Here is a 12,485-nt window from a genome sequence, read left to right on the forward strand (position 1 = left end):
TTTTTTTTTTTTTTTTTTTTTTTTTTTTTTTTTTTTTAAAGGTTTTTTTTTAAATTTTTTAAAAAAATTTTTAAAAAAAAAAAAAAAAAAAAAAAAAAAAAAAAAAAAACATGTCCACAAGTGCAATAAATTCTACAGACCATAATATCATTTAAAAGTCAAACAAATACAGTATTGATTTGATGCATGAATGATCTCAAATGCAGTGGATTAAAACTATGTTTCTGAGACTGCACTTCAATTATTGACGATTTGTAGAAATAAAGTGCACTTTTAATGGGAAAAGGTTTACAGATTCTGCTATGCATAAAAAAAACACAAAGGGTCCTACACCAGTTGAAATTATTCATAAAAAGGACATCAGCAAGTCACTACTGACATCATAAACATGAGCAAAATTACAATTTCCTCTGCACATATTCGACATTTGCACAGATATCTTCAGCACTTTTAAATCACTGCCTGCCTGGACTTGTTAGTTAAGGTGTTTTTAGAAAATTTCAGCTAAAGTGAAATTCTCTGAGAGTCCTGTGTCTCAAGCGAAGATGTCAGTACGTAGCATGTTTAGTGCTTTTCACACAAAGCCTGTTTCAGCACGGCAGCGTAAAACATTCAGGGTTCTGGGAAAGCTGTTTCTTGAAAGATGTCTAAGCAGTTCACTGTGATGAGCACACCGGTCAGATGCCTCCACTGCCTGGTGATGGGGTTTTTCATTTTGTCCAGGGCCAGGTGAAGCTCCTGGATCATGTCCTTGTGGCTGTCTCCATAACGAAGGCTCCAGGCGTACAGGAAGTCATAGGCAGGCTTCCACATGGACTGTCAAAGAACACGATTTAAGAGGTAAAAATGATCAGAAATGTTAAATGTTAAAAATTATCAAAAATGTTTTGAAGTAAAAGAAACATCCATCCTAAAGCAAGAACGAGTCAATCATGAAACAGAAAAAAAAAAATGTTGGACTACCTGTAAAAAAACCCACAAAAAAAACAAACAAAAACAAAATAAGTGTTAGAAATATTTAGTATTTTATCTTATGTTTGCTGTGGTCTTATGTTTACTGCTTTTGATGTGTGAAGTTGATTTAATGGTGCTGCATATCACCATTGTTCTGTGAGTACATCAGTTTCTGCACTGCAGCTACAGGAGGAAACAAACAAGAACCGAACTCAGCACTCTCACTCTGCTCAGCTTGGAGGTGCATCAAGACTGTGACTCAAGATAAAACAACAGAAGAAACAGTAACACTATGTAATTAACACAAGACAACAGAATAAGCTATGTAACTAGGGACCACCCTAAGGAGATAAAAAGAGAGGGTACGGCAGAACGTGCTTTAGAGGTAGGAGATTGCAACTGAAGTTCGTTTCTGTCCATTCTCCTTGCAAGTAAATCTAAAACTCTCTTGTCTTTCTCCTTTTTTGCGTGATGTTTGAATGTTGTAGGTTGTTTGAACCTGAGAATAAGTAAGCTGAGGAAAAACTGGATCCTGAAACCAGACAATAACCTAAAACCATGCCAAATAAATCCACCAAGCACTGGTTGAGAATTAAAAAAAAAAAAAGAAAAAAAAAAGGAAAATCCTCCAATGGCTAAATCAAAGCCCAGAAGCCCAGAGTTGTACCTCTGTACAATAAGTTAACTTCTAATAAGAAATTAACTTCTCATGTTTTAGTTTATTGAGATGTACACATAGGTGATACATGATAAATCCAGGAAGGAATAATGCTGACTGTTAAACTGACCTGCTGACTGACTTCATCGTTCTTCCCTCGGTGTGGAGCTTCATAAGCAGCTATCTGAGCGCTGGTTAGTTTTCCCATCTTCTCTGCAAGCTCCCGCCATCGAATCCCCAGCTCCACAGCTGTCGACAGAATGACTATGTTCTGAATGAGCTGAGCCACTAGATTCACATTGTTCATCTTCAGTAGCCCCTTGATGATGAAAAAGAAACAACAAAAAAACACAAAAAATATTTTTACAAGGGCACAGAAAGGAATTACCAACGCTGAATGGACAGACATGAGTTTGATGAATTTGACTGAAAGCCCTTTTTATACTCGTACCACCATTAGTTCATACAGGAACTTTTTCCTTGACCTCTCACTGTGGCAGTCCTCCTTCAGCATTTCCAGGACGCAAGCCACCTTGTCAGCGTCAGTTTCTGCATATCTTCTCTTAATTGTTTGCAGAGGCTCGTTTTTGTAATCTAAAGCATCTGCGAAACCTCTCCAGCTTGTGATGTGCTGTGTGACCAATGTCTGGATGGCAGAATACATGTACGTGAGCTTCCTGAAGGGCAGCGTCATGTTGTTCAAAAGTACTGCTGTGGTCACTTGAGCATCACTGAAGTCCATCACCTGCTCCACTGCTATGAGTTTGACGTTTCTGCAGTGGACCAAGCCAATTCTGCCTCTGAGGGATCCGATGTACCACTCTTTCACTTTCAAATTACCGACTGACCTGACGGTCTCTCTAGAAAGCAGAGCCACGGTTTCACCCTTAAAATACTCCAGGAGGTATTCAACGCGTGGCTGACGTAAAACCGTCTTTAGGGCTACCCCGTACCACTGCAGGGTCAGTGGCGTGTCTTTGAATTTGGGTAAATCTGAATCGCTTTCCTCTGGAATGGAAAATGTTGTTGCAATATCAGTCTTTATTTCCACATTCTTTGGTTGCCTCTTCTCTGACCTCATGGGTGGTGCAGGAGGGGAAGAAACCTGAAAGTCAGCTGTCGTTGACGACAAGTGTGATTCTACCACTTGTATGTTTAACTGAAAAGGAGTCATCTCTGCTTTCCTAGGGCAAGATATTGATATTGGTAGATGCAAAACTGTCCCAATCTTGAGCTGACTTTGCCTGACATGTTTCACTTTGTCCTCAGAGTTGATTCCAAAGTTCGAGCCCTTAATATTCACCCCTACACTAAAGTCCTTCAACTTGTCTGGTTTGAATGAGTGTTTCCCCCAAAGTTGCAGCACAAGCGGGGGCAGGTTTTTATTACCTTTGCATACATCTGAGAAAGGAAGCTTAGGTGGAACATCTTCGTGACAGCAGACGACTATTACAACCTTAAATGATGGATGGATGAACCTTGGGCCATAGACCGCAACGGTGATTTGCCGACTGAGGTAATCCCAAACTGATGTGGTGGGTGGCTGCAGAGCAGAGGCCTCTGCCACTGCTATCACGAAAAAATGTGTCTTCAGATCCTGGAGTTTCATCCGAATCACGTTCTTGTCAACGCAACAGTCGTTCATTTTGGTGTACGGGCCATGTCGTTTGTTAGACACCATTCCAAACACGGTGGTCATCACCTGACTTTCAGGGTTGTCCTTTACCTCCCCTGAGAGTTTCATCTCCAAGGACAAGCACTCCTTTGTGTTGATGTTGCTCAGAAGGACCTCGAGAAGTGGGCTCATGGTTGTTATGGAGTTATTGTTGAGGCCAGGAGGAGGGTTCAGCATAGCTTTCAGGGTCACTTCCTGAACTTCTCCAGGCAAAACGTGCCCCTGTGGGACATGAATGCTAATTTTGGACTCAGGTAACTGTACCGAGCCGCCGCTGTGGTCGATCTTGCTAATAACCTGAAAATGTGTGGCCTGGGTCTGGGCCCACCCAGGGCTCTGACTCATCACATTTAAGTCCAGGCAGGAGCGGGTCAGCTGCCGGTGGCTCAGCCAGGCCATCTTATAGGCCTCTCTGTCATTCTTCAGCCACTCAAAGTCTGGGCTCAGCACAGGCCCAGGTGGTCTGGAGTCGTTCCTAAATTTTGGCCCCTTTTTCTCCAGATCACTGAGAATGTCTGAAGCACTCCTCCATCTCCCAGACTGGTTGCTGGTTTTGAGTCTGTTCGCACTAAAGTTCCCAATGCTGCCTTCATCAGAAGATATGCTCGTGCCGTCATCATTACCATCATCCGGATGTGCTGTTTCTCCTTGTTTTACTTCTGACCCATTGAAAGTTGGTTCACATGTGCCAATGTGAACAATATCGTCAAGAAATGGATTGGATCCAGATAGATTTTTCCAAAATGGGTTTTTGGTTTGAGAGGACACTGATTTTTCTGGACGTGAAAATTGCCAGTCTGATGTCTGCGTTCTTCCCGGTACAAAGCCACCTTAAAGACAGGAGAGCTCGGTCAGTAAGTCTTTTAGGATATTGAAACATCTTTGAGTATTTTTGTCTAGATATTTACCATTCAAGTTATCACTGGATGATGTATCATCACTGAGATCAATTAACGTGCCCTCAGATCTACTCCTCATCATACTTCCAACCCGACGAAATGACATATTCCTTTCAGCTGCCATGTTGTCATCTGTAAACAGGAGAACTGCATTAGCTTAATGTTTGTCCTCAGATACAGTTAGTCTGGCAAGACACAAGTGTATGTTTCCTACGAGGAATCATAAAATTTGAGAAAACTAATGATAAACAATGATCAGAACAAAAATGTATTTTGTTTGTTTACGATATCTTAGTCTAATTTATGAATAATCCATTCACTGATAAGGTTTCTCCACTCAACCCAGTCAATCCATAACAGACATGAGGTTTCAAGGAACTCTATTACCAGCAAATTGTCACAAAAACCCAGTCAAACCAGACATTAATTGGTTAGTGAAACTTGACAATAGAGAAGCTGCTAATTTGTTGTCATTTGTAGACAGAACTAAACAAAATACAGTTTGACAGGCCTGAAATAAGACGCTATTCTTAACAGTGTCACTCCTAAAGAGCTATTGTTGTTAGGATTCCGGGTTGTTGAGTTGTTTTGGTAGTTTAATTTCATTCTAGTTGCATTATTATCTTGTGTTACATTCTTATTTTCTTTAGGTTTGCCTTGTTCTTGTTTTCCTTTAGTTCAATACTTCTGCAATCAGTTAGTTAATCAGCCCAGACCTTTTGTTCAGCATTCAACCTCCAAAAGTATGTAAGCCTGTCATTGTCAGTCACTCCTCTCCGGATTCTCTCATCTACTTCAGTTTATTTTCTCGTCTGCTCCCCCTGGATTTATGGTTTATGGTTTTTTGGGGGGTTCCTTGTTTTCTTGTGAGGTTTTTTTTTGTTTATTCTTCTTTTTCTTATTAAATATTCCACACAACTCAACATTTCAAGCCTGCTGCAATTGGGTCCCTCAAGTAACTACATCATGACAGTTATCAAAAAAACAAACAAAAAACAAACAAACATTGGATTCACTGGATGCTTAACCAAAAGGATGATAAATCTTTCAGGGCCTGTGGCTGTGACAAGTTTTTGTCTCTTTTCGCAATGACAGAACATTTAGACAGGCTTCAGCCTGTTACCTCTTCATTTGCCCCACACCCCACCCCTTGTCTAAAGAATACAGTTCAAAATCTATTATCAAGTACTGAACAGTACTGAAGAGAGAATCATAGAAAAATACACACACACACACACACACACACACACACACAAAAACAGTGAACTAAAACTTTTGCACAGTACAATAAAGCCTGTTTTTAGTCTCTCTTACATTCACCACACATTTCTATTCTTGTTGGACCGGTTCACATTGTTTTTTCCACTATGAAGTGATGACAAAAAGTAGATTCAAATTAACCTCGGCTGCCAAACCCCTTGATTCAAGTAGGATAATATAAGAATAATAATCAGTTGGACTTGCTTACCAGCTATTTGCTTGTTTATAGGCTTTCAAATGTTTTCCTTCTGACTAAAGTTATTATTGAAGTCTCAGATCTTCCTCTCTGTTTGTCTAGTAGGAAAGTGTTTCAAACCCCAGAATAAAGCCTTAACTCTTCACCGTGTCATTCTTGTGTAAAATGACACAGCCTTTTGAACAGTTGGCATAGTGAGTCAGTCATTAATTATGTGTTTTCTTACATCAGTGCACAAAAACAGGTCGGTCTTGTTGAGCACAGGACACAGAGCTTGCTTCTCAATGAGCTCCAAATAACATCAGAACTACTAGGGAAACAGTCTGTTCGGAAGACTGACAGAACCACGTTGATTCCAAAATGAATAATCCAATTAATATGACCATAAACATGCTTTGCTTGCTACATTATATGTCAAAAAAAAAGGTCAGGGTTACTGATCTTGCTCTAACTTTTACACTAAATGTCACTGTAAAGTCTGAGCAGGTGAACAACCCACTGAGTAGTTACAGATTAATAAAGCCTGCCATTAAAACCCACGCTTCCTATTATTCAGTTCCAAAGAAAAATCACATTTAGTTTGGAATAAAAAAACGAAAGCTGAATCTTACCGCCAACACCAGATGTTTTATTCGCTGAAAGAGACCTGTCTCCACTCATTAACTCTGAGCTCCAAAGAAGATCACCAGCCCCTCCTCGGCTCTGTTTGCTCTCCCACGCAGAGAGCATTTTGGGACTGGAAGTTTAAATAATCACAGGGACGCATGCGGAGGAGTGGCTTTCCGCGCGCGGTAACTACATTACCCAGTGTGCAACACCGTGTTTACGTCCATGAACACCTGAAACTGTGTGTTTGCTTCAGTTTCGACAAGAGCGAGAGATTGGTGATAAGCATGTAACAGGGATATTGTTCTCTGACAGGTTCCACAGACATTTAGCCTACACATACTGGGCTAGTTTCCTGCTGTTTGAAGTAAATTATCCAAGCGTAGAAACTACTGTCCCGCTTGGCTTTAGCTTTTAAGTTATTGTTAGAATTGACCAGATTTTCATCTCCCTTTATCACAACCAGAAACAGTTTCAGTAACAAAACAGATATATTTAATCTCACTACAGGGTTTAGTATACTCTGTGCCACATTGATTGTAAACAGAGTTTGGTCTTTACGACTAAAAAATCCTCAAATATCCAGGTTTCAGTTGTTTGTATTGTCTAGAAGTGAAAGCCTTGTTTCTATAAGCAGTTCTTAAGGAATGCAGCTAAGTATTTCTAAGTAGATTATCTCCTTTCAAGTTATTACTCCACTGTCTGAAGAAAACTGTTTTTGTCTAAGTCCTGTGATACTGAAAAGAAAAAAAAACTTTTCTACCTTATTTCTTTTATTGCTGCAGTGCTTCTACAGTGTTCTCTAACAAAATAGGATAAACCACAGTAGTGTTGTTGTGAGTTATTATTTTTTCATTAACATAGGTGATGCATTTGTGTTTATTCACAAATGCATAGTGTTTTGTGGGTTTTATTTTACTCAGGGATATTTGCATGTCCAGGTAATCGCTCAGGGAAGTAAAGAATGTTAGTTACTCATAGTAACCACTTGATGGCGCTATTTCACTGTTCTTCCGGTGCATAACTCTTGAGGCACAATTGCATTTGGTTTCCAAACTTATCTGCATCTTTTATTAAGCCAAGCATTTGTGACTAAAAATGTTTGTGTACGGGGCTGAAGGTTAGATTTTCTTTTTTTTTATCCCCCTGAAGGCTTATCAAATGTGCTAATTTATATCTGAAGAAGAAGAACACAAGCTGTGCTGCTGCTGTATGACCAATAATTCTTGACATGCCGCTGTCTGTTAGTGGCACTCTGAGAGGAGTGGTTAACCTACCTGCTGAGTGTGTGTGGTTGGTACCATGAATAACCTTTGCACAGGAATTTTGCATAGCTTAGGCTTTTATTTTTACTTTCATTTTCACCCAGTTTCCTTTCACATGAGTGACTTTTTTTTATCTGTGTTAACGGTTAGAATTTTGAAGACTATTTATTTGCATATAGGTAAAAAAAAAGAAAATATTTAATTTGTCTCTGGTTGAAGTGTGTTTTTTTTTTTTATTATTGATTTATACACTTGAAGCTGAAGTGGCCTAATATTTGTTTTACTGAGTCATGAAATAATGTTGTTAAATCCATGTTAGGAGCCTTTCACTCTGAGGTTATATTCCACTCCCGGCTGTCATGTAAATTAATTTTAAACTGTACAACATACTGCACAAACACACCCTTGGCAGTCTTGCTGAATTTACAGTTAATTATTTGGACTAACCTCTGGAACGTGTCCAACTGCTTTTCCCAGGAGACTTGCTGGCTTGATGACAGTGTGGTTGGCGGTTCAAACCACAAAATTGGCCCCAGATGCATCATCGCAGAGAGGTGTGCAAGAACACCACGGGGATTAAAAACAAAACAAAAAAAAAAAAAAAAAAATGCAGCGTGTCATAAGATTCAGCTGAAGCTTTATTCAACAGGATATATCATTAAAATCATTAATGCTTTCATGCAGTTTGGCTTTATAGCCATCCTGTTTTCCAAGAGACTGAATCAAAGCTGGGAGGTATTTCTTGTGGTCTCCCCATCCCCACTTGGCTGTTTTCCTTCCTTTTTCCTTTTCCTGGCACTCGGGCACTTCCTGAGGCCATCTTAATTTAAATCAGGCCTGTGGTTGGACGTTCCTCTGAGGACCAACTGACACCACAACAGTCTGGGAAGGTGATAATAACGCAACAACACAAGGCAGAAAACACAACATGCGGGGCAAATGAGTCTTCAGATTAAATCTGATAGTTTTCTCTGTGTGTTTTGTTGTTGTTTTTTATTTAAACAGCTTCCAACTTGATTTATTTTTGTTTTCTTTCCTTTTTTTGTACTTTTAAAGGGAAACTTTTTTAAAATGGTTAGGAAAAATCAAATAAAAGCTATTCAAGTAAGGGAGGAAAATAAGGTTTTTTGTCGTATTTGGATGAAAATAAACAATTTTGTTTCATCACCTGAAATTTTCTTTTGTATTTAAAAACTGCTCTGTAGATTTTTAAAATTAATTTTAATCAGGCTCTTGAGGATACAGGTCGAAGGTCATTTTATATGGTGCCACATTAGCATATCACTATAAAAAAAAAGTCATATAATTAGCCAAAATTTAACTCTTTGATTTGAATCTTAGAATCACTTGCTTTCTCTAAAGAGATCAGAACAAAACTGCTGTGCTTGTTTTTTTGGAAACTTGTGCATCGCAATACAAGACTGACAAAGGAAAATCTGAAGAAATAAGCACAAATTTAAAGCATTCTACTTTTCAGTTTGTTTGTTTTTTATGTAATGATAAGAAGAAATACTGAGGAATATCTGGTAATATTACGTTTACTCTCTTTCTTTGCTAAATTATTAAGTACTTCAAAGTAATTTGAGAGATAAAGTCAAATATAGAAACACTCTAACTGTCCTAAAAGAACCAGACAGATTCCTTTTAATTACAGATTTTTATAGCAGTTAAAAGATCTAGATTGCGCCACAAAATTTAGGGGAGGACCAAGGTTGGATTGTTACCTATTTTTACATTAATTATCCATCACTGAGTCATCCTACAGCAGGCTTCACTTTATTAAATCAAATCTTACTGTAGCGGATCAAAACTGGCATTCAGTTTTTTTTTTTTGTTTGTTTTTTGTTTGTTAATTACAGCAAAGAGTAAATGCCCTGCAGCAGTGACAAATAGCTTGTCATAATAGGATCGGTTGTCCCTGTAGCTATCGACGATGACTTCACAAAATTATTGCAATTGTTTTATTGTCATTTGTGGCCTTTTTTTCCACCTAGAAACATCAATAGGGTTAGAAATGTATACAACCGAGTGACTTTGTATCATAAATTTGAGCAAGATTAGCAAATTATTGTGAATTGGAGAAGTAGATCATTTAGTTTTGCCTTAATGGTGGATCAATAATCAAAGTTAGAAAAAAGAGCAGGGAACATATTTCACATTTCACGCCTGTTTTAAAACCTTGACATGTGTGACAGCCAAACACAGAGCCAATACAGATCGACTGCTGCTCGGGCTTCAGCTTGAAATCTATTTAAATCAAAACTATTACTTTCAACTAATATTGGCTTGTATTGCAAAAAGTTGATCAGAAGTTACTACGATGCAGGGATTTTACAAACTGCTTCCTCTCTTCAAAGTTTCTCTTCTGCGTTTCACACAATGATCAATATACATGCTGACAGGTTAAACAACGCTAGATGGCGCTGCAAATGTGTTGATGGGAATCCGCAGATAGCAGAAGTTTGAAAGATACTCACACACTGTAAGACTAAAGATTCAAAAACAATATTTGACCCAATAAGAAAAAAAAACAAACATATTTGTTTCCAAGATTATACCTCACTTCAGATATTTTATGGTTTTACAGTTTAAAGGAGGGATGTTGCGTCCTGTAAACATCCGCGTTGTGGATTTGATTAAATCCAGGAACAACAAAACCATTGAATTTGAACAGGAGACATCTCTTCTGAAGGTAATTACAGAAAATAGAAATCATGCTAAATAAAAAGGAAAGTTTTGAACACACACACACACGCACACCTCTAATTTTGCATTGCAAATAAACCAGAGTACGGCACAGCATAAGATCGAAATAATCAAATTGGCTAAATGCATTTTAAACAGTTATCAAGAGACCGTTTCGTTCTCTAAAAAGATGGTGGATTTACGCTTAGTTTCGTAGAGTTTATTGTAGCTCACAATTAATAGCATCGGGCTAATAACAAGTAAGAAAAAAACACTGTTTTAGTAAATTCTTCATGTGAGATTTTTTTAGGGATATAGGCTGTGTTAAACGATTTCAATATTTACTCATAAAAACTAAAACCGTCTCCATAGCTGCTGGCAGCTGAACGTGCTTAACAAAATTGAATGTTTTATTTTAATCTGCTGAGCGCTTGAAAAAAAAAAAAACATGTTCCAGAAAAAAAGGAAAATGTAACAAAGAGAGCAATTATAAGAAGAGCAAAATGCAATATTAAATAAAGGTTTTGATTTAAAGTGGCAAAATCTTGTTTTCCGCATTGAGTGCAGTGATTAAACTCCACAAGGGTTTTAGGTTTATATATATATATAGTGAGTCGATTAAAAGTTTAAAACCGATCAATTTCTGCCTGATTCAAATATTTACGCAGAAAATCATTTTCTGTCTAATTCAAATATTGAATAGATGCCAAGTATTTACTTCATCTTTGGAAGTCAAATAATTGTTTTTCGCTGCACAACTTTTCCTGCTTTGGTTTGAGCAAAACAAAACAACAACAAAAATCAGCTAATGCAACCAGTTGAACGTCACAAAATCTGACACATAAAATATTTCAACATTAACATTTGCACATTTAAAATGATAAATCGTCATTTTAGTGTGTTTTTTTTAATAGAATAAATTGATTTTATCGACTCAACAATGGAGAAAAGAAAACCGAGTCGATAAAGTTGCTTCTGAATTCATACTGACTTTATTGAGTGGCTCACATAAAAAGCCATTCTCAGTGAGAGAAAGAGAGCGAGAGAAAAAGAGGAAAATCATCATTGTAAAATTAAAAATCACTTTACAACATGCTTACTTAAATTAAACGAGCGGGTAAACAGTAAATGATTTTCAAACCATACAAATAAATTCAAAGTGCGCCTAATGAGAGATCCCCTAAATACAAGGCAAACAAACAAAAGACAAATAAGAAAAAACCGTGGTTAAATATTTCCCCACAAATACATTTCATAACAGGTCAAAAAAAAAAAAAATCAAAGTACATATCCGTATAATTATTTTTTTTTTCCAAATATTTACTAGAGTTCATATACAACTAGAAATACCTATACAAAAATCGTCTCCTGGACAAATACATTGCTCACCTTTACATTTGGGCTGTAATTATTCTAACCTACATTTATGTACAGAACATTTCTGCAGCAGAGTAAAGTGTAAGTTACCTTTTACTGGCCTAGAAAACTTAGCGCACTAATCTGCAGGCTGTTGAGTGAACATGTTAAACAGAGAAAATGTTCATAATTTCACCATTCTACACAAAATCTGAATATATTTGTTCCAACCGAGCAGTGGCAAAGAGAAAAAAAAAAACGCACACACACACGCACGCACGCACACACACACACATACACACACACATTTTTGCTCGATATTAAAGTGCCAGTGTTTGGTTTTTTGTGTTTTTTTTTTTTTAGGATTATGGCTGTGAAACCGCTGCTTGTGCACCATCAGTCTTTTATTTCATTTTCATTTTATTTCTTCACAGCCATTTTCAGATTTTGCACTACGTTGAAGACTGCTCATAAGAGAGTCTTACAATTAAGACTCAATTGGCTGCATGATCAGAGCATTGGATACAATCAGCTGGATTATTTTTTTTTTCCTCAGGTGGACTTGGCAGGTTTTTTTTGTACCTGGCCATATGTTACTACTTAGCAGACAGTCATTTTGGAGATTATTTTTAATGCAACCATCTTCATGCCCTTTCAGTGTTTTATTATATTCCTTTCATGCAGAGCTGCTGTCTTGATTACATATTAGTTGTTTGAATTTACTACACACAACAAATCCAGAACATAGAAGATAAGTTCTAGATAAACAAAGAATAAAATCTGTTAAAATTATCTGAATCATTTCAGTGCTGATCTTTTTCTTTTACAGTCTAGGATACTGATTAAACAAGAAGTGGATGCAGTGTTGTCCTTTCTATCTTTGATCTGATGGATGATTTTTATGAAGGCATTTTTGGTGCATTAATTTAAA

The 12,485-nt window shown here is 37.4% G+C and overlaps 1 protein-coding gene across 2 annotated transcripts; it reads right to left on the minus strand.

Annotated features, from left to right (window-relative positions):
* Positions 1-103: 103 nt before the first annotated feature.
* Positions 104-6,340, minus strand: macc1 (MET transcriptional regulator MACC1). Of its 2 annotated transcripts, none has more exons than XM_015045310.1 (5): positions 6,254-6,340; positions 4,196-4,318; positions 2,064-4,117; positions 1,743-1,931; positions 104-816 (listed from the first exon to the last, which is right to left on the minus strand). In XM_015045310.1, the coding sequence occupies exons 1-5, from the start codon at positions 6,300-6,302 to the stop codon at positions 613-615; spliced, it is 2,619 nt and encodes an 872-aa protein (XP_014900796.1). In that variant the 5' UTR covers positions 6,303-6,340; the 3' UTR covers positions 104-612. The 2 variants fall into 2 exon arrangements, with proteins under 2 accessions (XP_014900796.1, XP_014900797.1); XM_015045311.1 differs by lacking the exon at positions 6,254-6,340 and adding an exon at positions 5,501-6,222.
* Between the last annotated feature and the right edge of the window lie 6,145 nt (positions 6,341-12,485).

Source organism: Poecilia latipinna, unplaced genomic scaffold (genome assembly GCF_001443285.1).
Source record: "Poecilia latipinna isolate Pla-1442-1.1 unplaced genomic scaffold, P_latipinna-1.0 Scaffold719, whole genome shotgun sequence".
Lineage (NCBI taxonomy): Eukaryota > Metazoa > Chordata > Actinopteri > Cyprinodontiformes > Poeciliidae > Poecilia > Poecilia latipinna.